The 23366-nt window shown below is 38.1% G+C and overlaps 1 protein-coding gene across 1 annotated transcript; it reads left to right on the top strand.

Annotated features, from left to right (window-relative positions):
• Window positions 1-20360: 20360 nt before the first annotated feature.
• Window positions 20361-23084, top strand: LOC107733704 (homeobox protein SIX2-like). Its single transcript, XM_016545446.1, has 2 exons — window positions 20361-21207; window positions 22514-23084. The coding sequence occupies exons 1-2, from the start codon at window positions 20648-20650 to the stop codon at window positions 22818-22820; spliced, it is 867 nt and encodes a 288-aa protein (XP_016400932.1). The 5' UTR covers window positions 20361-20647; the 3' UTR covers window positions 22821-23084.
• The last annotated feature ends 282 nt before the right edge of the window (window positions 23085-23366 follow it).

Here is a 23366-nt window from a genome sequence, read left to right as displayed (position 1 = left end):
ATTTGAAATGTCACTGTATCTGACCAAAGATATCCTTAACAGCATCAATGCATCAACAGAGGCCGGATAGTTGGGCTAATGTAGGTCTAATGCAGCAAGCGGGAGCTTGTTTTTATTACTGTGCAGCCCGGTGTTTGTGCAATTTCTCGATTTTCTAAAGCCCATGTTGACAGGCCCACTCTTTGAGCCAAGCCCCAGCAGATGTCCAAACATCGGTTAATGTAACCAGCAGGACCCGTGCACCCAGCACACAGAAGAAAAAAAAACATGGTGGCCAAAGCAGAATAACTGGAATAGCCAATGATTTCACACATCTAGGAAACTGTTTAATGTAATGATGTGGTTTAACAGTTATAAACAAAGCACACCATCTTCAGCCCAGCGTAATCCTGAGAGGACTTCTTTATGTGACTTTCTCTGCAGGAAACATTGTGATGAATCACTTGACCTCTGACCCATAGGCAGTGAGGGAACTTTTTGGCATAGACAAAATATGTTGAAGGTACACATTATGTGGTAACATACTTGAGCAAACGAAACAAAGTAAATTTATTTAAATTTGGGGAAAACCATTTGTTTTCCCCATGCTTGACAAATCTTGCATGTGTGACATATATACTTTTTGGCATAGACAAAATATGTTGAAGGTACACATTATGTGGTAACATACTTGAGCAAACTAAACAAAGTAAATTTATTTAAACTTGACAAATCTTGCATGTGTGACATGTGTGTATATATATATATATATATATATATATATATTTCTAAGACGATTTATTCTATTTATATTGTGCCTAGGCCTGTATTCTGAATATTTGTAGTTTGTGTTGTACAGCACAGACAACTTAAAAAATGTGAGATGTGAGAAATATGAGATAACTGATCTTTTTGTCTAATCTGATTGCTAAAAAGTGCTTTGCTTCTCTTTTATGTTCCCAACATAACAGAAATCATTAGAGTGACCTTTCTTGGTGTTTGCTTTTGATCCTGTCTTCCTCCTAATGTATAGTTTGAGGAAATGATCCAATAAAACAGGATCATCTGTCTAAGAGCAAGACAGCTATGTGCAAATCAATATGATACTGTATACTTCAGCGCCGGCTCACATCAGAGCACGTTCAGCCCGTGCTGGCCCAATTCTGAAACAATATCCAGCAAAATAAATATATTTCATTCTGATATACTTATGTTATAATGTTAATATAATGCAGTTATACAATGGTTTTTATATTATGCTCCCTTCCTTCAAAAAAAAAAAAAAAAACCTCTTTGTTTAAAACACTTCAAAATTCTTAGTTTAAAAAAATTAATCTGTGAAATATAATGGCAGTGTGGTTTTAAGTTGTACGTAGTCTAGTCCAGCAGGTCTTGTCATCCTAGGGTCAACAGTTTTTAACATTTTGTTTGTGAGAAACAGGAAATAATGATAGTAGGGTGGAAGACAAAAGTTAAGATAAACAATCTAATTTTCAAACTCCCTCTGCAAGTTATCATCATCTTCTTCTTTGATGAAGTCCCAGTCAAACTTCATTATGGCATAAATATGCTGATTGTTCCTTACAGCAGAAGTTTCCGTTGAGGAGGAAAACTATATATCAAAACCAGAAATTTTCACTCTTCATAACCAATTTATGGTAATTGTCATATTGATGAAAAGACAGTTATCAAATCTGTTTTTGTAAATGTCAGGTTCTCATTTCAGGGCAACCCATTGCACAGACTTTCATGTCATGGTTCTCTATTATTTGTTTTTCCACTCCCTGTTGGGTATCTCGGCACAGTACGATAATGCTTTCGTTTGTTTGGGCCTCTGCTGAGGATGAGAAGCTCGTCTGAATCAGTCGTTGTTTGTTTAGTCGCTATCTACCCTCCAAATTTGGTTTACAACTAAACTTTGCAACGTGAACTCTATGCATCAAAATGATGGTTCACTTGAGCAAACCAAAAACAGATCTGAAACAAATTTATGTGACTTTAGTTTTCAACCTTGCTTTTTCAAAAAAGCACAAAACTTATAATTGTAAAAGCTCCAGGTTATGACATAAAAAAAAAAAACTCATTGAGAAACTCGCTTATACCTCAAATATCTGCACATATTATTGCTACTAGCATCAGAGAATGAAGTAAATGCAGACAGAAGTTAGTGTAATCACGGCTGTAGGGACCCGAGGCGATGCCGTTGTACCCCAACAAGTCATCAGGATCAAATTGCTGTTCACTGAGGGGAGTGAGAGCAGACTGAGTGTTAACCATCATGGCTTCCCTATAAACATGCAGTCGCACTTACACAGAGCCTATTGTGTTATTGAGTAGAGAAAGAATGGACAATAGGGAAATGCTGGATAGAGAGATAGATTGCAAGAAAGCGAGAGTGAAAAAGAGCTAAAAAAAGAGGATATAAAGGAAAAAAAGGAGTGACTGAGACAGAAAGGTAAAGGGAGCTCTGTGTGGATAAATGGGCCTGCAGGCCGTAGGGACCGGTGTAACAGCCTCTCGCTCTCAGGTGTCCAGTCGATAACTGATGCATTAGTCTAGAGCTCTGTGCCGGTTTTGGGTTTAAACACACATTTTCTTAATACAACATGACCCCAGTGACTTTAGTTTTCAACCTTGCTTTTTCAAAAAAGCACAAAACTTATAATTGTAAAAGCTCCAGGTTATGACATAAAAAAAAAAAACTCATTGAGAAACTCGCTTATACCTCAAATATCTGCACATATTATTGCTACTAGCATCAGAGAATGAAGTAAATGCAGACAGAAGTTAGTGTAATCACGGCTGTAGGGACCCGAGGCGATGCCGTTGTACCCCAACAAGTCATCAGGATCAAATTGCTGTTCACTGAGGGGAGTGAGAGCAGACTGAGTGTTAACCATCATGGCTTCCCTATAAACATGCAGTCGCACTTACACAGAGCCTATTGTGTTATTGAGTAGAGAAAGAATGGACAATAGGGAAATGCTGGATAGAGAGATAGATTGCAAGAAAGCGAGAGTGAAAAAGAGCTAAAAAAAGAGGATATAAAGGAAAAAAAGGAGTGACTGAGACAGAAAGGTAAAGGGAGCTCTGTGTGGATAAATGGGCCTGCAGGCCGTAGGGACCGGTGTAACAGCCTCTCGCTCTCAGGTGTCCAGTCGATAACTGATGCATTAGTCTAGAGCTCTGTGCCGGTTTTGGGTTTAAACACACATTTTCTTAATACAACATGACCCCATTTCCCTCTCTCATTAATCATGAAACGCAGTTAGACTGGCCCCCTCGGTCTCTGACAAAGGGGGCAAACCTACTGTTGAACCCTTCTCACACTGCTCACATTGACTCTTATATGCCTGTTGACTGATTGTAACTGCTGGTTGTTCACAGTGTAACTAAAAGTTAAAGGGATATTCCACCTGAAAATGAAAATCCTCTCATCATTTACTCACCCTTATGCCGTCCCAGATGTATATAACTTTCTTTCTTTTGTGGAACACAAACTGAGATTTTCAGAAAAATAATCCATATCTGTGAGACAACGCAAAACGAACACACTGTAATCCATGCCACTGAAAATCTTTTTACTTTGAAACAATTTTCACTGATAAATTGTTAGTAAATGTCACATATAATCACAAGGAAATGACAATTGACACACTGAAATAAACATTACATTTTGAAGTAAGACTAGAAAAGTATTTTCTTGTAAAACATACTCCAATAATCTTTGCAATCTTCACTAAATCATTTATTTTTTTCAGTGTACAACCCCAGCTGATTAATTAATGTCTTCAGAAGCAAAATGATAGGTGTGTGTGAGAAAAAAATACTAATATTTTTAACTTTTTCAACTATAAACCATTGCTTCCAGCTATGAGGGTGGGTAAATGATGAAAGAATTTTAGGTGGAGTATCCCTTTAAACTATGTTAAACTATGCATTCATTTATGTGTTTGTGACCTCGATATACAAAAAAAAAAAAAAGAAAAACCTGGACATCCATGAAGGGAAGCACTACGACTAATGCACAGTTTCCGGAACAATTGTGTTCAGCATCTCTTAAAGGTACAAAATCTTAAAAGACATCTGCCTCTTACACAAATTCCTGTGGTCTGTAATGTTTCATGAAGTTTTGTCTACGGACATCCGTGACACATGCACATAGCTATAAGACACACGTGAGGGGGGATTTTCTCATTATATTTTTAGGTCAAACTTTGTGATCAGCTCATGGACTCTAGTTGTTTGCTGTTTGACATTGGTGTACTTCCAGCCACCCACACAAGCTTGTCCATTCTCTTACCCAGCAGCCCTCAGGCTTAGTCCTTCGGTAGTCCCATGTGTCAGATATTCCGCTGTGACTAAACATTTCTGCTCCTCTTGGTATACACAGTTTGAATTCCTCAATTCATCTTATAAACTTGTTTGTGAAAGTAAACACTGGGCTTTACGGACACATTATCCGTAATTTAAACAAAATGGTACCGGCCAGGTCTACAGAACAGCAAGTAAAATATATTCCGCTAATTTGTAAATAAAAATACAGCTGTTCTCCAAAAAGTGTAGTGGTAGTGAATCCTTATGTTGCCAATGATAAAAGTCTAACTTTTTCACTTAATAATAACTTTTGTTAATTTGTGAATAACAAGAAAACAATACCAGAGCCATTAAAAGAAAATGAATGTAAGATATCAATCAAAAGTTTGGACTTAATGAATGTTTCTCATGATTTGAAAGACCTTTTGATCTAAAGGGTTGTGCTTAAATTAAATTAGTTTTGTAGACAGTTATAAATTGTGCCTATGTACAGATTTTTGTATAAATAACAAATACACATATAAATAACCCATTTTTAATAATCAATTCATAATTGATTATTATTATTATACAGTATAAAACAAAGAAAGTCAGCATAAACTCAATGTAAAGTTGAGTGTGCCAAACTTTTCAAGGCAAACTTTGCAGAACAAATGTAAGAGATATTTTACAGTTTTGATTGTACTTTTTTGGTAATTGCATAATTCCATTTGTGTAGTTTCATAGTTTGACTTTATCATTAAAAATTTCCAAGTTATAATAATAGTGAAGAATGATTAAGTGAGTTTTTTTTGTGTATGTTTATTGTAAATTGCACTTGCATTTGTAACATACTTAAATTTAGTTTTATAATTTTTTTTAAATTCATTTATCAGTAACTTAAATACTATATTATTTGTTGTGTGCTGCTGAAATAGTCATGTAAACACATCAGTCTAATGGGCTGTCATTATTCCCACAGTATGGACTGATGAGAGACTGTGACCAGTACATCCAACTTGTGTTCTCAAAGACTAGAGAGCTGAACCTGGGTGAGGTCAATACTGCCGTACTCTCTGTGGGTTAAAGCTGCCTGTTTGAGTGACTAGCGGCAGCTCTATAAAGGCTTGTGAGATTTGCAGGAAATAGAGGAAACTGGAGTCTGAGGGAGACTGGGAGACGGAGGCCACAGAAGAGCAAGGAGGAACAGGTCAGATTGGGTTTACTGGCCTGTCAGTCTGTCAGTGATACCCCCTCTGCATCAGTCCATCAGCACTGCGTATAGCACACACACACGGGACACACACAGGACACCCGTGCACAACTTTAAAAATACCCTTTCATAACAAATTTGCAGATTGCAGTAAAACAACTTTTTCCAGCTGGCATATGTGTTTAGAATCTGGAGCTGATTAACACCCATTATGTGTAGATACAAATAATGTGAATTTCAAACATGTTTTGGAAAGCTGTGTCATCATCGGAGACAAAAACTTTGGAGAAAGCCAATCCAAAAATGTGGCCGCATCGATGAGTGACAGGATGTTGTGGGAGAAGCAACACCATGTACACAGATACCTTCGGTGATACTGTGAATTTCTTCCAATATACACATGCACACACACACCCCCACAACACACTCTCAGGGATGGTATTTCAATACACAGACTGGGCATTATGGAGCGCTTTCTGTCTGTGTGGTTTCCTGTGAAAGCCTAGCAGTTGATTTTTACCTTCAACCACAACAATAGGCCTGACAGCAAATACTCCCAAACATACACATACAGAGAAGATGAGACCAAGAGAGAAGGATCAGTGAATGTGTGTTGTGTTACAAGTCCAATAAATCAGAATGTACGTCTAGATGTGTAACCGACCCTTCTTTCGGACTTTAAATCACATATTACACATTAAGACATTAGGTTAAATAGTTCATAATTCTCTGCTAATCTGCCCTCTGCTAATGTGTTTAATATTACGACTGGTGAAGTTCCATCATTGCTGTCTTCTGTCTACTCAGGGACACTATCTGGCTGTGAACCTAATGGGCAGATCAAATTAGGCCTTGAGTTTCTATCAGTATCAACCCCCATGTAGCCTCTTACCCTGTAAAGGCCACTTAAGCACAAGAGGTCCCATCAAGTTAACATGAATTCCCTCATCAATCGCCCTTTGGATTGATGGACATGGGCTTGGCAGCTATTTTAAAAATTGCAAAGCCCATGTGTCTGATGGCCAGTCGAAGAGGTAACAGCGGTGTGATTTTAAGCATGGTGCTATGGCAATAGTTGTAATGTTAGCGATATACACACTAAGTGTGCGCACATATACATGCATGTCTGAAAGAACAATATTTAACAATATAAAAAAATATTTGTTTATACATTGTGTCTTGTACTTGGACAGAGAGTAGCTTGACGATGCAAAAACCTGCTGTAGCTTGAATATAACTGTGCATATAAATGTACTTATATTAAGTGTGGACGATAGATGTCGATGCCTCTTTGTTTGGTGATCTTTTAATCTATTGCCTTATTATTAGAATAGTGAACAGCTAGCGTTACATCCCAATTCATCATTCTCATAAAGTTGTGCTTTCACCCCACATCTTCACGGAAGTCTCTGTTTTCCCTTTCTCCTGAAACTGGGACTATCCCTCTCAACCCCCATCCCTCTCCCACATACAGTCTGTACCACTGCTTCATTTCTCTTTTTCCTCTTGCTCTTTCTCTCTCTCTCTCTCCCTCTCTGCCTCCTCCCTTGGCGCTCACTTGGGCGGGCAGCCGAATTCCTGTGGGCTATCCGGTTACCAGTTGCCGTGGAAACCAGAGGGAAGGCAGCTCCATTAATCATTTAGAGCGCTCCCGAAGTGGAGGTCAGCCTGATTGCAGCGGATAGGGTATCATCCCTGTGTCCCACCAGGGACCTCCTTGATTTGAATTAAAAAAGATTAAGCTGCCCCCCCCCATGCACCCCTACCACCATGGCGCACCATCATCATGTGACCATGCTTCATGGAGCCATGCGGATTAAGAGATCGGTGCTGTGCGTTTATTTTTTAGAGACTCGCTGAAACATTAGATGTGCACAGGTGTCTACAACAAGGAGCCCAGGAGCTTGTATAAGAAACGGACAAAGATCGTGCACACCCCTCCTGGGCCTTCTCGTCTTATCCTCCTATATTTTCTTTCTTCTCTTTTCTTTTCTTATATTCTATCAGTTACTTGTTGCTGCTTTTTTTCAAACTGGAAGCAATAACTCAGTTTTACTCTCCCACTGACATTTCCCTTTCTTTCAAGCCTATGAAATGGTGCATTTGTTGCAAAACCTTTTTATAACTTAATAGGAATATGATTTTTACGAGCGTGTAGGACAGCTGCCTTTGGCCAGGGAGAACCGAGGCCAGACGTGTGTGTGGGTGAAGTTAGTGCAATAGCTCTAGGGTCGCAGTCCACCAAAGCCTGAAGCCTGTCTGGCTGGGAAGGGATCACTAGATGAAATGTGAAGAGCGGTGAAATGACCAAAAGCGTTAGTCCATGTGAAGTGGCCCTTGGGCCTCTGCTCGCCGGCCCCCTGTTCCCTAATGATGGCAACATGAGTTTAGATTTATGGGGCCTCTGTGGGTATGACATGGAGAGCCATGAATCACCCAGGCTATGAAATAGTGGCACAGCCAGCTCCGCTGCAGCAGCTCCCAAAGGTGCCCGTCAAATTTATGGGCGCCTGTAGCACTTCAAAAACTTGCCATAACTTAAATCCAGACGATTTTATCGTTCCATAGAACCAGAGAGGTAGATACAAGGAAGGTGAAAGAGACGATAGATGGGTTGGGGAAAAATTACAACCTCCTTCATGTTAGTCAATTAAAATTCCAATGACAGCCACTTTCAGGAGTTTGGGAATCTGCATTCTGTGTACTGTAATAGAGCTTAAACCAGTACCGATATGTAATGAGTCCAAGCTGTGTTGCTTTGATAAGTTGAGGGTTTTATCCTTGTATCCAAGTCGTATGGACTAGCCCAGGAGAGCAGTGTCTGTAAAATAAGAGCTCCAATGAGATTATTATCGGCTCTCCTTGTTAAAATTAATGATCTCGACACCTTGCTCGTCCAAGTTACAAGGCATTTGGCTGGTACGCTGCCTTGTTAATGTCCACTTTAATAAGTATTTCAGTAGCACTAGCCTCACAGGACCTGAACAGATGCTGGCCAGCATGTCAAGCTGCTATGAAGAGCTGGAGTTCAGACCGGCGATGTGAACAATGTCTGTGACTTAGGACATCTATGTGAGAAGATTTCACTTTTCAGATTTATGTGGTAAGATTACAGTCGTGATGTTACGGAAATAGTAACAGATCTTTTTTTCCGTATTGTGATGTACATCAGAGTGAAAAGGATTATCGGATAAGAACATATGTAATGCAAGGGTTTGGTTCTGTTGATTGTTGACTGAATGGAGGAAGATCTGAATACGAGCTTGTAGTTAATTGTAAGAAAGGGGCGGGTGTTTAAGTGGACTAAATGATTGGAGGAGTCCGACATATGTCACCACAAATTACAGGTAGAGTAGAAATACTGTAAAGCAGGGAGAGAAAGGCCAGTGAGAAAAGTTGTCTCTGCTGAGATCTGTGTTACTATAGTTAACCATGTTTTTTTGTTGTATGACAGAATCCATATGAGCACAAAAATCTTCTGGGATGGCTGCTGAGAACATTAGCATGGAGTCTTGCCTGCTGTCTTGCCAGATCAAGTAACATTGTCTGTGATGTCAATTTGATTCAAAATTGTTTGAATCTTTTTATGTCACCAATTTCCCCCTTTTTGGCAAAAATATTTTTACAGAATTGTGTATTTTTCAAAGTTTTCATTCAACGTGATTTACAGTATAGCACATTTAGAATTTTTTGTTTATATATACATATATATTTAATGCTGTACTTATTCGCATCCAAAGTTGTTTTTCCAGTAGTAAAAATACTACTTTATTCACCAAGAACAATATTATAAGCACAACTATGAGTCATTGTTTACAATTGATGTATTTATTAACTACATCCTAGTACTGTAATTGATGTAGATTCATTGTAGTAAAAAAGTTTTGGCCAACCAGACTAATTTACATTGTTGAACTTGCATCAAACCTGACACAGATTCAAACAATGGCTGTAGTTCGCTGCAGTATTATGTTTCTTCATAAAAGCCTATTGAAATAGATTCTGTTGTTAAATAGGTTTGCACTTACAGTTTTGGTTTTGTGGTCATATTTTTGAGAAATGTGTTATTGTTTTAGGAAATGTGCCTTAGCAACTAAGAAAAACAAACTAATATTTACAAATGCGTGCTACACGTGAAGCCATCACACCTGTATGGGCCAGGCATGTTTGATACCTTGTTAAACTGTTCTTTGTTGTGGATGAGGCTGGTGCCAAAGCATTAGCTGACTCATGAGGCACATTGGATGAGCAGCAGATGGCTTGTTATCTCTGTGAACTAGAACTCTGCTGCTATGATCACTTTACAAATACCTCAGTCCACCCACTGAGTTGGTCACTCAAACCGAACATGAGCTGATAAGATAACCTTTACCACCAGACAAGCTGTAGGTTGACCCTGGTGTTGAATGAACTAAAGCAACAATGGTAAAAAAAAGGAAAAAAAGAGGGAGAGATGGAGGGAACCCAAAACGAGAAAGGGAGTAGCTGCAGTTAAAAAATGAAAAAGGTCTGTAAATTTAACATTAGATAGATTATTAGATGAATACTGTGAGCCATAATTCATATTCAATTGGCTTTTGTCACTTCCCAGACTAGTTTATATTTCCAAATGTCGTGAAGTCATCGGGAAATATGAAACATGAAATACAGCTGACATGGATATGTGCTGGTCTTCATCTCCAATTTATTTGTTGCATGGTATTGAAGACTAAGTACCGAGGGAGAGGCTTGATTTTCTGAACAGGTTGATAAAAGACAGAGACCGGCCGAGCAGAAGGGAGAAGAGTGCTTTTTTCCTCAGCGTTGTGAGGACATTCCCGCAGTTCAGCTTTAATTAAGCACACCGAGCAAGCAACTAAGGAACAATGATATATCTGTGTGGGTGCGTGCATGTGTGCGATTCTGTGGTTGAAAACTGCAGCCAGGAGCAGGTCTGCTTCAGTGATCGCATATTGCTGTTACATAGATTCTGAAGACATGTAGGTGTTGTCGCACTTGTCTAACCGAGACGTGATTCACAATTCATAGTTTGAGACGGTCTGAAAAAGAATGTGGAAAATGATAATGGCTAGAAGTTCCTGTGCATGTGAAGTCTGTATGGCATATAATACGGATGGATGGATAAAATCCAACTTGTTTTATGTCTCTGGATTGGTCAAAACTGTTGAACCAGTGAAATCCTAGAGACCAGACTGAACGCCGATGACAGATCCTAAAGCTATGACTACTATTTATTACTGCTGTAGCATTTCAGCACTCCGGCGAAGTGCATGTGAGCAGGTAGAGCGCAAAAATGTATCATCCTTTCACTGATAAAACAACGGAGAGCAGAAACAGGGCGGCTATAAAATCGCAGATTGATTCCAGACCTGGATTTTATAGTCTGAGGGTTATAGAATATCTGGTCAGCATGATTCTGCCGTGCCCCGTCTATTATCCAGATGACCAATTCACATAAACCAACTATTCATGAAATACTTCATTCTTTCTTTCATGACGGATTCTCTCTGTTTTTTTTTCTCTCCAGGGTTTATTCTATTTTTCCTTTGCTGTCCCTCTAGTGGGATCAATGTTCTGTATTGACTTAGGATTTAATATCCTGCCTTTTGTTGCATGGACTTTGCTTTTATTACAGGATGGATCTCATTTTACCTATCAATCACTGAGATGTCACAACAGCTCTGAGCTCTTTAGCCTGCTCAGAGAGGGCAGGAGGACGAACTCCTTTAGGCCGGGATCAAGACCAGACACAGAACATCTCTTTTGCTCTCTCTTACTTTTCCCTCTGCTCTCAATTCAAATGTACAATACAATGGCATTTCTGAATACTCTGTACTTCTTGTCTGTTCCTATATACTTAGATGTTTACTAAGTATTGTTTTGTTATAAATTTGCTTCATCCACTTTTATGTGTGAAATTTGTAGTTGCAATAGTAAGATACCAAGTGTCATAAAGTGTATAACTTCATCCCAATGCATGTTTTTGGAATGAAATCCTATGAATTAAGTAGAACAGCTTTATAAATTAAACTTGACTCGCCAATAAAACCCCCCTGTTCTGCTGGCAGGTCGAATGCAGGACAAGCCCTTCTTGCCAATCAAGAGGGACTGATCTGACTTAGTGTTTTGCAAAAAAGGCAAATGGTGAAATTTATACTTCAACAATGTCAGCTTTCCTCCGCTTGCCTGTCACTCATCGGAAAGGCAGCGAAGCTTCGGTTGCAGCCATTAAAAAAAATAAAAAATACAGATTCTCGAAAAGAAGATCCTGTGTCATTTCCTGTTCCTTCATTCTCTTCCTGACCTTTCCTGTGATCGGTTCTGTGTTACTCGCCTTCCCACCCTCCACCATCTGGTACTTCCTGTGCCTGGTGCCCGCTTGTTTGGTGTAGCGGTCGCCACTGATAACCTGACTGAGCGAGTCGCTTGAGCTTCGGCTGGGCGAGTTGCCAGCCTCCTCTCGGCTGTTTGACCAAAAGCATGAGAAGTGGGTGTTTTTTATTTCTCTTGGAGGCCTCACACAAAGGCCGGTTCTCACTCTGTCTAACCTGCTCCGAGGCCTTTCGCAGCTCACAGAACAAGTCCTGACAGAACAAGCCCTTCTGTATGCAGAGAGTCCTGCAAAATGTTGTCTTTTTAAAAAAGTGAAAATCAAGGAAACAAAATAGATCCTGTCTTTAATAAATGCAGCATTGAAAGCTGTGGCGAATTGAAAAGGTGAAAAACAGGTGAAGACCTGTCTTCATTTAATTAGTATTGACTTACATAATCTTCCATTTACGCTTTTCTCAACTAAGTCAATGTCTTCCTTTCCTTTTCCAAGCAGTCCTAAATGATTGAATTAGTGACTAGATTAGACCGGACAAAAACTACAAATCTGCTGATCCAAAAGAGAGGTTTTAAGTGCTTATTTCCAGAAAGGACACTGTTTACAGCCCAACTCTTTATTTAAAAAATAAAGAAAAATAAAGATTTTGGTAATAATAATAATAATAATAATTATTATTATTATTATTATATAATAATTATAATAATATATATTATTTTTTTTATATTATTTTATATTTGTTTTTATTTTATTGTTGTTGATTATAAATAAAATGGGAAATTAGAGTTTTGCCTTTTGATCTTTTGGCTGTAATTTATCAATCTAAAAAATTTTGTCACTCCGTGATGGTACTGACACTGTGCTGGATTTTTTTTTTTTTTTTTACATATCACACGAAAACTGTAGATGGATGAAATTGGTATTTTGAAGATGTTACTTTAAGGAAAAGAATTTTAAGGCATGAGTGGATTTGAACTTGAAAATAAGCCAACATTGCATCCTCAAATTAGTACCCTGCTATCTATAGTCATTTGCAGGCTTACAAAAACTGCAACAGGCCAGGAAATAACACCCTTGATGCTACAAATACCCACGACTGCAGTAAACACTCTAACACCCCCCCAAAGAAGAGAGCATTAATGAGTTTGCCAAAACATTAAACTCCAATGTTGTGCTTGCTTTTCCGCTCCACTGGGGAATATACATTTTAAGAGCCTTTCTCTATCAGTGACCCAAGAGGAGGCATTTGTTGAAGGAGTGGCCGTTTAATTGCGGAACTGAAAGGCTGCAAATGTGCCTCTGAACAATGACACCTTTGGAAGTACAGTTACAGGAGAACAGGGCCCCTAATTTATGTCAGCACTATTGCAGGGTTGAATTTATTGATGGTAATGCAAGATGGTGAGATCTGCTTAAAAAGCCCCAAGCCCTCTTATTATACAACTTGTCTGTCTTTCACACTAACCTGAACTGTAACTGTAGAATCTTAGCTGACATGAAGGACATATGGCATCCAAAGAAACCATTAGAAGGACAGTACCCCTCTCGCTCAGAGGAACGTTAATGAACCCAGCGCTCCCTCCTCCACCCTCATACCGTTAAAGTGTTGCTAATGTTAGACCACTTGCAATCTGTGCATTTTTAAAAAGGGAACCGTGGAAGTGATTTGATGGAAAGTGAATGCTAATTTTCTGGTTGCTTTAGGATTATTATTCAAAGACAGGAAGAGGAAATATCAGGATGGAACTGGAGAGCAGGACGAATGTGAAAAGCAGCTGACCTGTAACAGAGAGGTCAGCTGGGAAGCACCACAGCCCCACGTATACATGGCTGGATGTATATATATTGTTTTAATGTGCAGGCTTGCACTTGTCAAGGGAAGGCATGTGTTCTATAGGCATGTTGACTCTGAACCCCTTTGACCCTTTAAAAGATAGAAGAATGTACTAATTCTCAATAATTTCACCTTTTTGTTTTACTGCGGTGGTGGGAGAGGAACATTCAGGGTTATTGGCCATCAGAGACCCTAAAATTTACCCAGTACCAGTCACTTCCCTCTTTGAATATTAAAGTTCCTCTCAGAGCCTTATCACTTCATCATTCGTATCACATTAGAGGTCAGCTTCATCATGACTGAGGTTACCTCAACAAATACAGACATGTCAATATCAGTATTGGTTGTAACTTGTAATCTGCCGACTCGACAGTTCTGTGAGGTGTTGCTTACTATAGGCACTGAAATTAAAACCATTGTCTCTAGAGGACAATATTGATGTTTAGTATCGACACAACTGTGAAAACTTAAAGCCATATATGTTTCACACAATGAAAATGTTCATGTTTGGGTAAACAATCCCTTGAAGTCTTTGAAGGGTAACAGGACAAATAAATAATAACTTAAGATAAATTGAACAGGTGTAATTAAATCTGATGTAATTGTTCTGTAATAATTCTAATGAAGTAATTAAAGCAGATATTTTATGTATAAAGCCAGCTGTTCAACATATTCAGACATTTCTTTCTACTGTGCACCATCTCACAGTCATCATGCCTTTTATCTGCCCTGACCTGTGGGTGTAAAGTCCTCTTTAATGCGTGCCTGCTGAGGACTGCTCTACTGTCCAAACAACTGCTCCAGCTGCCACACACACTGTTACACACACAGTCATGAATATGATGGCTGAGTTGTTGCTATCCTGCATGTTTTTTTTTTTCATCATTATGTTCAGACATGGTGTGTATAAATGTAAATTGTTCTGTTCCTGCAGATCAATGTATCTGCTTACTCATTGTGACATTAACAGTTTGAATTGGTTGGATTAATTAGCCATCTGATCAAAATGGAGGAAAACTGGAGGAAAAGGAGGACATTTTATTAAATCTGTCACCATTTTGCTACAACATTTGACATTGTTCTGCAGCACATTTTTGTCAAGGAACAGTGTTTTGTAGTCTACTTTGGTCTGAAATAAAAAATTCTCCTAAATTCAACCCCATATACACATGAAAACAAAACAGCGTTTTTAAGGTTGTGCTTGCAAAACAATTAACAAAGAGGGCAGTATAGTTACACCAGCTACTAACAGTCTTATTTTTGCACTCTGATGGTATTAACATTTTCCATATAAACCATGGTTACATTTATCACATTTACAATGTAAACAGTCAAACAATAAGACATTATGCTGTCTATCATGTGTAACAATTTTGCTTTATAATGGAGATTATTGTATTGTAAAGGACTAAGGCTTGCAAAGTCTGAGTATATTGGCTTATGTTCATACAGTTTAATGAAATATATTCTTTAGATTTTGCCTTTTCAGATTAAACACAATTTAAAACATTTAATGAAAAAAAAAATTTAAATCTGAAGAAACCAGTTTGCACAATCTGAAGAAAACTTTCTTTTTAGGTTGTAATCATATCTACACTGTAAAAAATGACCGTGAATTTAATGGTAAAAGACTGTAAAAATGCTACAGTAAAAACCTGTTAAATGGTTAACAGTAAATTGTTTTTTTACCGTAAATTTTACGGAATTTTTTTTACAGTGTATGAAAAGGTAAATTTCCAGTGAGTTCTAGTTTGAAGAAAGTGAGAACTACAAGTGACTGAAACATTATAGATTGACTTTCTCTTTTGGAATGGACATATGTAGCCATCCATCAGCTCTGTGCATATGAGAGTGTGGGTGGTCTGGACTGATGGTATTATTGCAATTTGTATTCAACTGACAGTAATTCTAGTGTCCCCATGAAGAGACCCCTCCCCTCCCGCACAACAACACACACACACACACACACACACACACACACACACACACACACACATCCATCATACGCTCTCTCTCTCTCTCTCTAATATTCATCCTGTTGCCAAAAGTAATTGTGAAAAATACACTATGGCTGATATAATACTAAGCAAATGAAAAAGCTGAATATATTCAGACAGGCTGCATGTATTTTTTTTAATGTTTCAGTAATTTATATTGCAGGTTAGGTTGTCTTTCATTTAACATTCACACACACAATGTAATCAGGAATATTCAATTGTTTAACCAAAACAGTATGTTTATTTCGACACACTTTGACATTGACATACATTTTTTAAAATATAGAATGTTTCAGTAGTTTTAGTTCTATATTCATAAACCAAGGTGGCTTAAATAAACAGTGTTTTATCAAAATTATTTTCTGAGACAAAACTAACCGGTGTTTGGTTTCCTGTTGACATCATGGAAAATAAATCTCACTTTAAGAAAGTTAAAACTTAGATATATTATTTTCATTAAAGTTAGATATGCTTTTTTGCTTGTTTTCTAGTTGAAATGTCTTATGTTAATTTACTTCTATTAAATGAAGTTTCAGGCAATCTAAACTTTCTTACTTTAAATTACCTTGGTGTTGATAGAAAGTAATGCTGACCTGAAGAAGTGAGAAACAAGGGAAAAAATGTAAAAGTTACAAAAGTAATGCAATATTCTTCAAAGTCAAAATGAGTTCTATTCAATACACTTTGCTAATAAATATAGTTCACCATTTTATTACATATATACTCCAGTCATTTGTTATATAATGTTTCCACTTCATAGACAGTATTGAGAAATGGATGTATAACTTAAAATAACTAGTCATATTTTAGAATGTTCTAAATTCATATTTTAGAACATTAATTTAAATGGTGAATTAGCTGGGGGGGTTGTTTCATCTACTGATTAGCCGTCTTGCCGTTTATTTCACGCATATGCTCAAATATTTATCATGTACCTTCAGATGGTTTTAATATTTATTGATTTGAGTAGCCTACTTTTAATGCATAGGCTATTTCTCCGCGAACGTGCTTGTTATTGCCATCATGTATCGTTATAACGAATCAACATTGATATGGCCAGCATTTTGAGCTAATCTTTAATTTGCATTTATGTATTCTTGAGTTGAATACAGAAAGACGTGAGAGACAACTACTGCTGCTGTGCAGAGATTCGCCACATGTCTGCCGCGACCCCAGTCTCCTGGGAGCACAAAAATCAGTGCATGTCACAATAAGTTGTGCACCAATAGACAGAACCATTCCTAATAGTTTCAGCAAGCTAAATGTACGGGGACAGTCAGAATGGGTGAAATTTGTTGCGTTTGCATTTGAAGAAAAGCACTTGTTAAAGGGCGCCATCATCGTTCTCTTTAAAGGGAATCATCCTGCTACAATAGCAAATTACCCAGAGCATAACAAATTTCGTTACCAACTGAATCAAATGTACATTCATTGTGATAGTTCTGATTTGTTTAGCAGAGGGTGAGAGTTGTAACGCATTTATGTTGCGATGTGTTTTTGGCCTATGTTTCAAACTCTGATATAAAATTGGCATATTTAGCCTATCTAGTTTTAAATTATGTTATTTCTAAACCGAAAATTAATAGCATGTACAAAGTGTTGTTTGTTTGTATTCATCAAATTCAAGTTCAAAATAATTATGTCCCATATACAAAACATCGTTTTAAGCATTTTAATTCAAAAAGGTAAACAAATAGGAATCATTTTCTTTCAAAACAGCAAAATGGGTCGTAAATACAATACAAATACATACAACTCTAAAAATATAATAAGATATTGTGTGTGAGCGTGTCTTACTGTGTCAGATGTAGGCCTGTAAATTTTTCCATTTTGTTAAATCTTTGTGTGTTTCTGAAGTACATGGAAAGTGTTACAGCGCTTCCTGTCTCGTGATTGATAGTATTATGCACACATAGGTCGTTTTATTATTACATTCAACTGAGTTATCAATTCGCGCGGAAACGTTAATACATTTCAGTTTTTAATTAGGATGGGTGTCTTGTTTTTTCTTCCGCTGAGCCGCACATTGACACAACACGTCTGGGTTTAATTCTTTCTATTCCCGCTAAACATGACATGTCTGAAAGAATGTAACTCATCAGGTCTTGTGGTGCAAGCCACGGAGCAGCCGCGCACTGCCGCCACCCTGCGCTTTCGAGAGAGGAAAAAACATCTTGCAATAATCAGTCCAATTAGTGGAGGTCGCGGCTGCGCGCTCTCCGGTTAGCTGTGGGAGGTTGTCAAAACAGGGGGCGGCTATTAGACGAAACGCGATCCCCATTCATCAGCATTGTAATAATCACCGTGCAGACGAGCAGCGCAGGTCCTGCGAAGCTCTGATCAGAATGATCCGTGGAAACAAGCCGTTTACAAACAGTGTCAAGGCAAGACGAGTACCTTGATTTGGCTCGTCACTGACATACCCCCACCACACACAGCATCCAAAATCCTTTCAGTAGGCTATGTGTTTTTCATTGCTTCACTGCATTGTTATAGTTTCATCAGTCACAAATCGAAACTATTGGTAAAATACCTCGATTTGTGACGATCACAGAATAAGCTGACTATTTAGCCTTCAGCTGGTAAAGTGTTTATTGATCATCATAGTATATTATTTTATATTATATTGTCATCACCATTGTCATCCTGAAAATCAAATACTGGTATAGTTTGTGTTAAAGGGATGATCCACATAGATTAGCACACATAGAAGTAATGAGATCAAAGTAGCATGTGAAATACTTGCAGCAAAGTGCAATCCATTTCTAAGGGCAGTGGCCGTCTCTGAGGTTGGCAATAATAGCTCTGTTTGTATTTATTATTATTTTGCTTATTATTTGCTTATTTATATCACAAGATCTACAAAAGACATTAAACTGATTGCATAAAATTCTCCATGTGCCATTCTGTAATTTTAATCTGAGTGTAGATTTTAGGACTACTCGTGTTAATTATGTGGCTAATTATATATTTTATATTTTGTATAAAATTAATAATAATTACAATTATAATTGTTGTGGCTGTGAAATGTTGAAATCAATGGATTCTAGATTTCTTGATTCATTAACAGTCTACTTGTTTCATTATGTTCAGAAGTATATTTGCACATGTAAAGCGACCCAGTGTACTTTATGCGACTATATTACGCAAAATTGCCAGTTAAAGGGGTATATGGGAAATTTTATTGTAATCTTTCCATGATATTAACCTCTACATGCTTTGACGTGTTTTGAAAAATATGCTATGTAAGTTCTGAAGTCTTCTTCACTAACAAGCCACATCACAGGCCTTTACTGCAGCAGTGCAGTACGGGGATATCTAAAAACTGCAAAGACACCAGACCTTCAACTAAGCAATTTTCCTTCCTGACAAGGTTGGCATGTCTCAAAAGCGTCAGGATTTTTTATCTCATGTAAGATGCGATTTTGCTGAACTTCCTTGTGGCCACAAGTAGCCTACCATTCAGTTGAAATCAGAGAGTGTTCCTGATTAAAGCAGAACGTTGTTTCTGTGACACTACATGGTGAGTTAAAGTTCAGAATACAGACACTGACTGATGATATGCCAATAATGGTGTGCGTAATATGCATCATTAAAAGATGCGCCTCTCGCGCCTCTCTCACTTGTGTATAGCCTATCTGAGGTGTATCTTGCATTGTAAACTTTCAACGAATGTTCTATGGCTTTGGTTCTGAATATATATCCACTAACATACGGAGAAATGTAAAACTCAGTAAAAGGATGAACATATTACTGTTATTACTTCGATTAACTTTTATCAACAGCAGTATTAATGAATCTGAGTTGTCTTACCGGTGTACAAACGTCCCTCGCAGTGTTTGCTATCCCTTTGTGGTATGATACACAATCGCTGTTCTTTCTAACGTGCATCCTTGAATACCGCTCTATACTACTTAAAAACGCCCTCCAACCCTGTTCCACTCAGGTCCATAATGCCTGGCTTTCACGCGTGTGCACTTGGAGAAACATACCCCCTTGTTTATCCTCAACAACTGCTAAATAATGCATAACACAGCACAACTGGTCCGTTTAAATAAACCCTGAATTGAACAGGGAAATAAAAGGCAGACTGAATGTGCTTGCAAAAACATGTTTGTGTCAAATTGTTATTTTATTTTATTGCATTTAATAGCAGTAATAATAATGTGCTGCAAAAAGGATTAGAGAGATCCTGTGTGGGGTTTCTGAGAGTTTCCCAAACGCTTAAATAGTTTTGATTTGATCAACAAGCTACAAAGTGGAAGGTTTGCAAGGTGGATTGTCTGCTTATGGTCACACACACTCCGGCTCCTTGGTTTGGAGAGCATCTGGTGTGCAGTCTTGCGCTGGCGCTCTCATCTCAACTGCTGCTACCTCACTACCTCAAAGATCAGCGCTCTTTGGTTGCTAGAAGTGTCTGTCAAACCCCGGGCAAAAATGTAATATACAGGGAAAGTCGAAGCTTTATTTCGATGTCGGTGGGCGGGCTCTAAATGAAGGGAATAATCAGTCAGCCAGCCCAAGGAGCCACCTCAAAGCATATCAGGTTACCTTGAATGACAGCGTAACCATGGCAGATAATTTGACTAAAACTATTGTCTTATCCTCATCATCCCCGGGTCAGATAACCAACCAATCACAGTTCACATAATCGCTTTTCTTGCCAGCTTAGAATAATATTATTAAAACAAGAGAGCGAGGTCCTTCTGCGGGAGTGCGTTATGCTGAAACGACATAGAAGAGGTGGCGAGAGACTCGCGCAGGAGGAACAACTTTCTCTCTTGTGCTGTACATGGATATATGGTGCATTATGCTTGCTTGAACGGATCTAATGTTTTGTGCCTCTCTACACCCAGAGTGGGATTTGATTTCGTCTACTCAAGGAGTCATCCTAAATTTTTGTCTCCCAAAGGGTTTACTTAAAATCTGCCGAAGAACTTTCACTGTCATCGTCAAAACAGACATAATTACAAAAAGTGAACGTTTATTCGTGACAAACCATGTCTATGCTTCCAACATTCGGCTTTACGCAAGAGCAAGTGGCGTGCGTCTGCGAGGTCCTTCAGCAGGGTGGAAACATTGAACGTCTCGGGCGCTTCTTGTGGTCTCTGCCGGCTTGCGAACATCTCCACAAGAACGAGAGTGTGCTCAAAGCAAAAGCTGTGGTCGCTTTTCATAGGGGAAATTTCAGAGAGCTTTATAAGATTCTCGAGAGCCACCAGTTCTCTCCGCACAACCATCCGAAGTTGCAGCAGCTGTGGCTCAAAGCGCATTATATCGAGGCTGAGAAGCTCCGGGGCCGCCCTCTTGGGGCTGTTGGGAAGTACCGCGTCCGAAGAAAGTTTCCGCTACCCCGCTCCATTTGGGACGGCGAGGAGACAAGTTACTGCTTTAAAGAAAAGAGCAGGGGCGTGCTGCGGGAATGGTACACCCATAACCCATACCCTTCCCCGCGGGAGAAGAGGGAACTAGCAGAGGCAACGGGGCTAACAACAACACAAGTCAGTAACTGGTTTAAAAACAGACGTCAACGCGACCGAGCAGCCGAGGCTAAGGAAAGGTACGGGTCTAGTATGTTATGAACTAGTTTGTATCTAACAACAGTTTCGATTACATGTTTAAAAGTAACTGGGACACTTCTTTACATGGAATGCGTTCATTCATGCCGTGTAATGTACATTAAGTCAGCGGTCAGTATAACCATCTTAAAAGAAAAATTAAATAAAATTCCTACAGATGGATGGCCAGACAGTAACTACAAATGCCATCCTTTCTCCAATTCTGTTAAGGTCATTTTATATGCATATATTTATTAATGTTATTTTAAACAATATGCCTACTTTTCTTAAACGGGGTAGTTTTTATGTCCTTTTCTAAAAATGACATAAAGCGTACTGTGTGTATTATGGTGTAATATAACTTTAGGGGAAATAGTTCATTGATAATTAATAGGAAAGTTTTTCGAATTGTAAGAGTTATTTGTAAGTGCATTCTTGTTTAGAATGTGTGCAGTTGCATACTCCTTAAACGGGTGTCTTGTTTCACCCGCAGGCGAGGTAGTCAAGTTGAAACCACAGTGTAAACCATCAAACTAGCTCGTACATTTCCCGATACATTATTGGCTACTTAATTAATACTTCATGAAAGAACCTTTACTTGACATGTTGTGATTGAGAATTTAGATAAATCAGTAGGTGACACTGTTCTTAACCCAGACGAGTAATTTCCAAACCATGTTAATAATTAGGGCCTATAATTAGTTTTCTAATGATTGAACGTTCTTTAATGTAAATTATTAGTATAGACACGAATTAGGAAGTGTAATAGGACGAATGATTTATACAGACACAAATGTACACACACACACGGTTGATATCTGTATATGCCTTATATTTACATGTTAGTTAGTAGCCTATGTTAGTAGTGTGATTCTCTGTTGTATAGATCAATTCATGGGTACAGACATATTTTGTCATTAATTATTTATTTATTTTAATTGGCTTTTTATAGTATTTTCTAACAAAGTATTTCTAATATAAATATTTCACACCTACAGAACCAACCCGTTGTCTTCAAATGATAGCCTAATAATATTAATTGTTGTTGTTTATTATACGTATATAAATATACGAATCATATTCGAATAATAACATTATTATTATTAGCCTATTATTATTATTATTAGCAGAAGAATATGTGTTTTATAAGTCAGTGTTTATTTGTTTGTTTGTTTTTTTAGCTAGTTTTTTAGTTTATCAGTTAAATCTGTAATGTCATGGTTTTACATCAGAGTGAATTTTTAATAATAAGCCCATTAAGATGTTGGATGTTGCCCTAACCCTAACTCTAAATTATTATTTTCACAGGGAGAATAATGAGAACTCGAACACAAACAGTCACAATCCATTAATGTCTTCCATGAATGGAAATAAGACTATTTTAGGAAGCTCGGACGACGACAAAACGCCGTCTGGTACCCCAGATCACACCTCGTCAAGCCCAGCCTTGCTCCTCACGTCAAACGCCGGGCTTCAGTCCCTTCACGGCCTCGCACCTCCACCCGGTCCCAGCGCCATCCCAGTGCCAAGTGCAGATTCCGTGCATCACCACCATTCATTACACGACACTATACTGAACCCTATGTCATCAAACTTGGTCGACCTTGGCCCTTAAACATGTGGACCCTTTCCAAAGGACGCTTGTACATGAACGTTTAGAGTAAAACATCTCCAGACACTTATTAAACAAAAACAAATGAGACAAGGAACGGACAAAGAGAGTTGTGGATGTTTGTCGCCTGACCTACTTGCAAAGCTGATATGGAGGGCCTTGATAGAGGTATTTTTTTAGAATGTAATGCCATGATGTATTGTTAATAAACACGCTAATAAACGTCTTAATTGTTGATATCAACATCATTTGATATCGTTATATTATTTTAGATCGCAATTGACCCAGGACTTTTCAGTGGCATATTCCGTTTGTTTACATTTAGTTTAGTTTAACTTTATTGTCTGTCCAGATTTCCTGAACAGAAATTCATCTTTAACACTGGCATAGAAAATTCATCTTTGACACTGGCATAGAAAATACATCCTAACAGATAATACTATACATTCACATATCACATAACAAAAAAAAATAAAAAATGTTTTAATTAATACAATACAATATATATGTATCCCCACACATATGCATACACATGTGTACACACACCTA

The sequence above is a fragment of the Sinocyclocheilus rhinocerous genome, unplaced genomic scaffold (genome assembly GCF_001515625.1).
Source record: "Sinocyclocheilus rhinocerous isolate Xijiao unplaced genomic scaffold, SAMN03320098_v1.1 scaffold789, whole genome shotgun sequence".
NCBI classification, from domain to species: domain Eukaryota; kingdom Metazoa; phylum Chordata; class Actinopteri; order Cypriniformes; family Cyprinidae; genus Sinocyclocheilus; species Sinocyclocheilus rhinocerous.
This window is presented reverse-complemented; position numbering and strand designations above follow the sequence as displayed.

What these genes read in the sequence shown, in the direction of transcription:
- LOC107733704 (XM_016545446.1), top strand. Translation starts at nt 20,648, where the DNA reads ATGTCTATGCTTCCAACATTCGGCTTTACGCAAGAGCAAGTGGCGTGC. An exon ending in GCAGCCGAGGCTAAGGAAAG is followed by an intron (nt 21,208 to 22,513) that starts GTACGGGTCTAG and finishes TTATTTTCACAG; the next exon opens with GGAGAATAATGAGAACTCGA.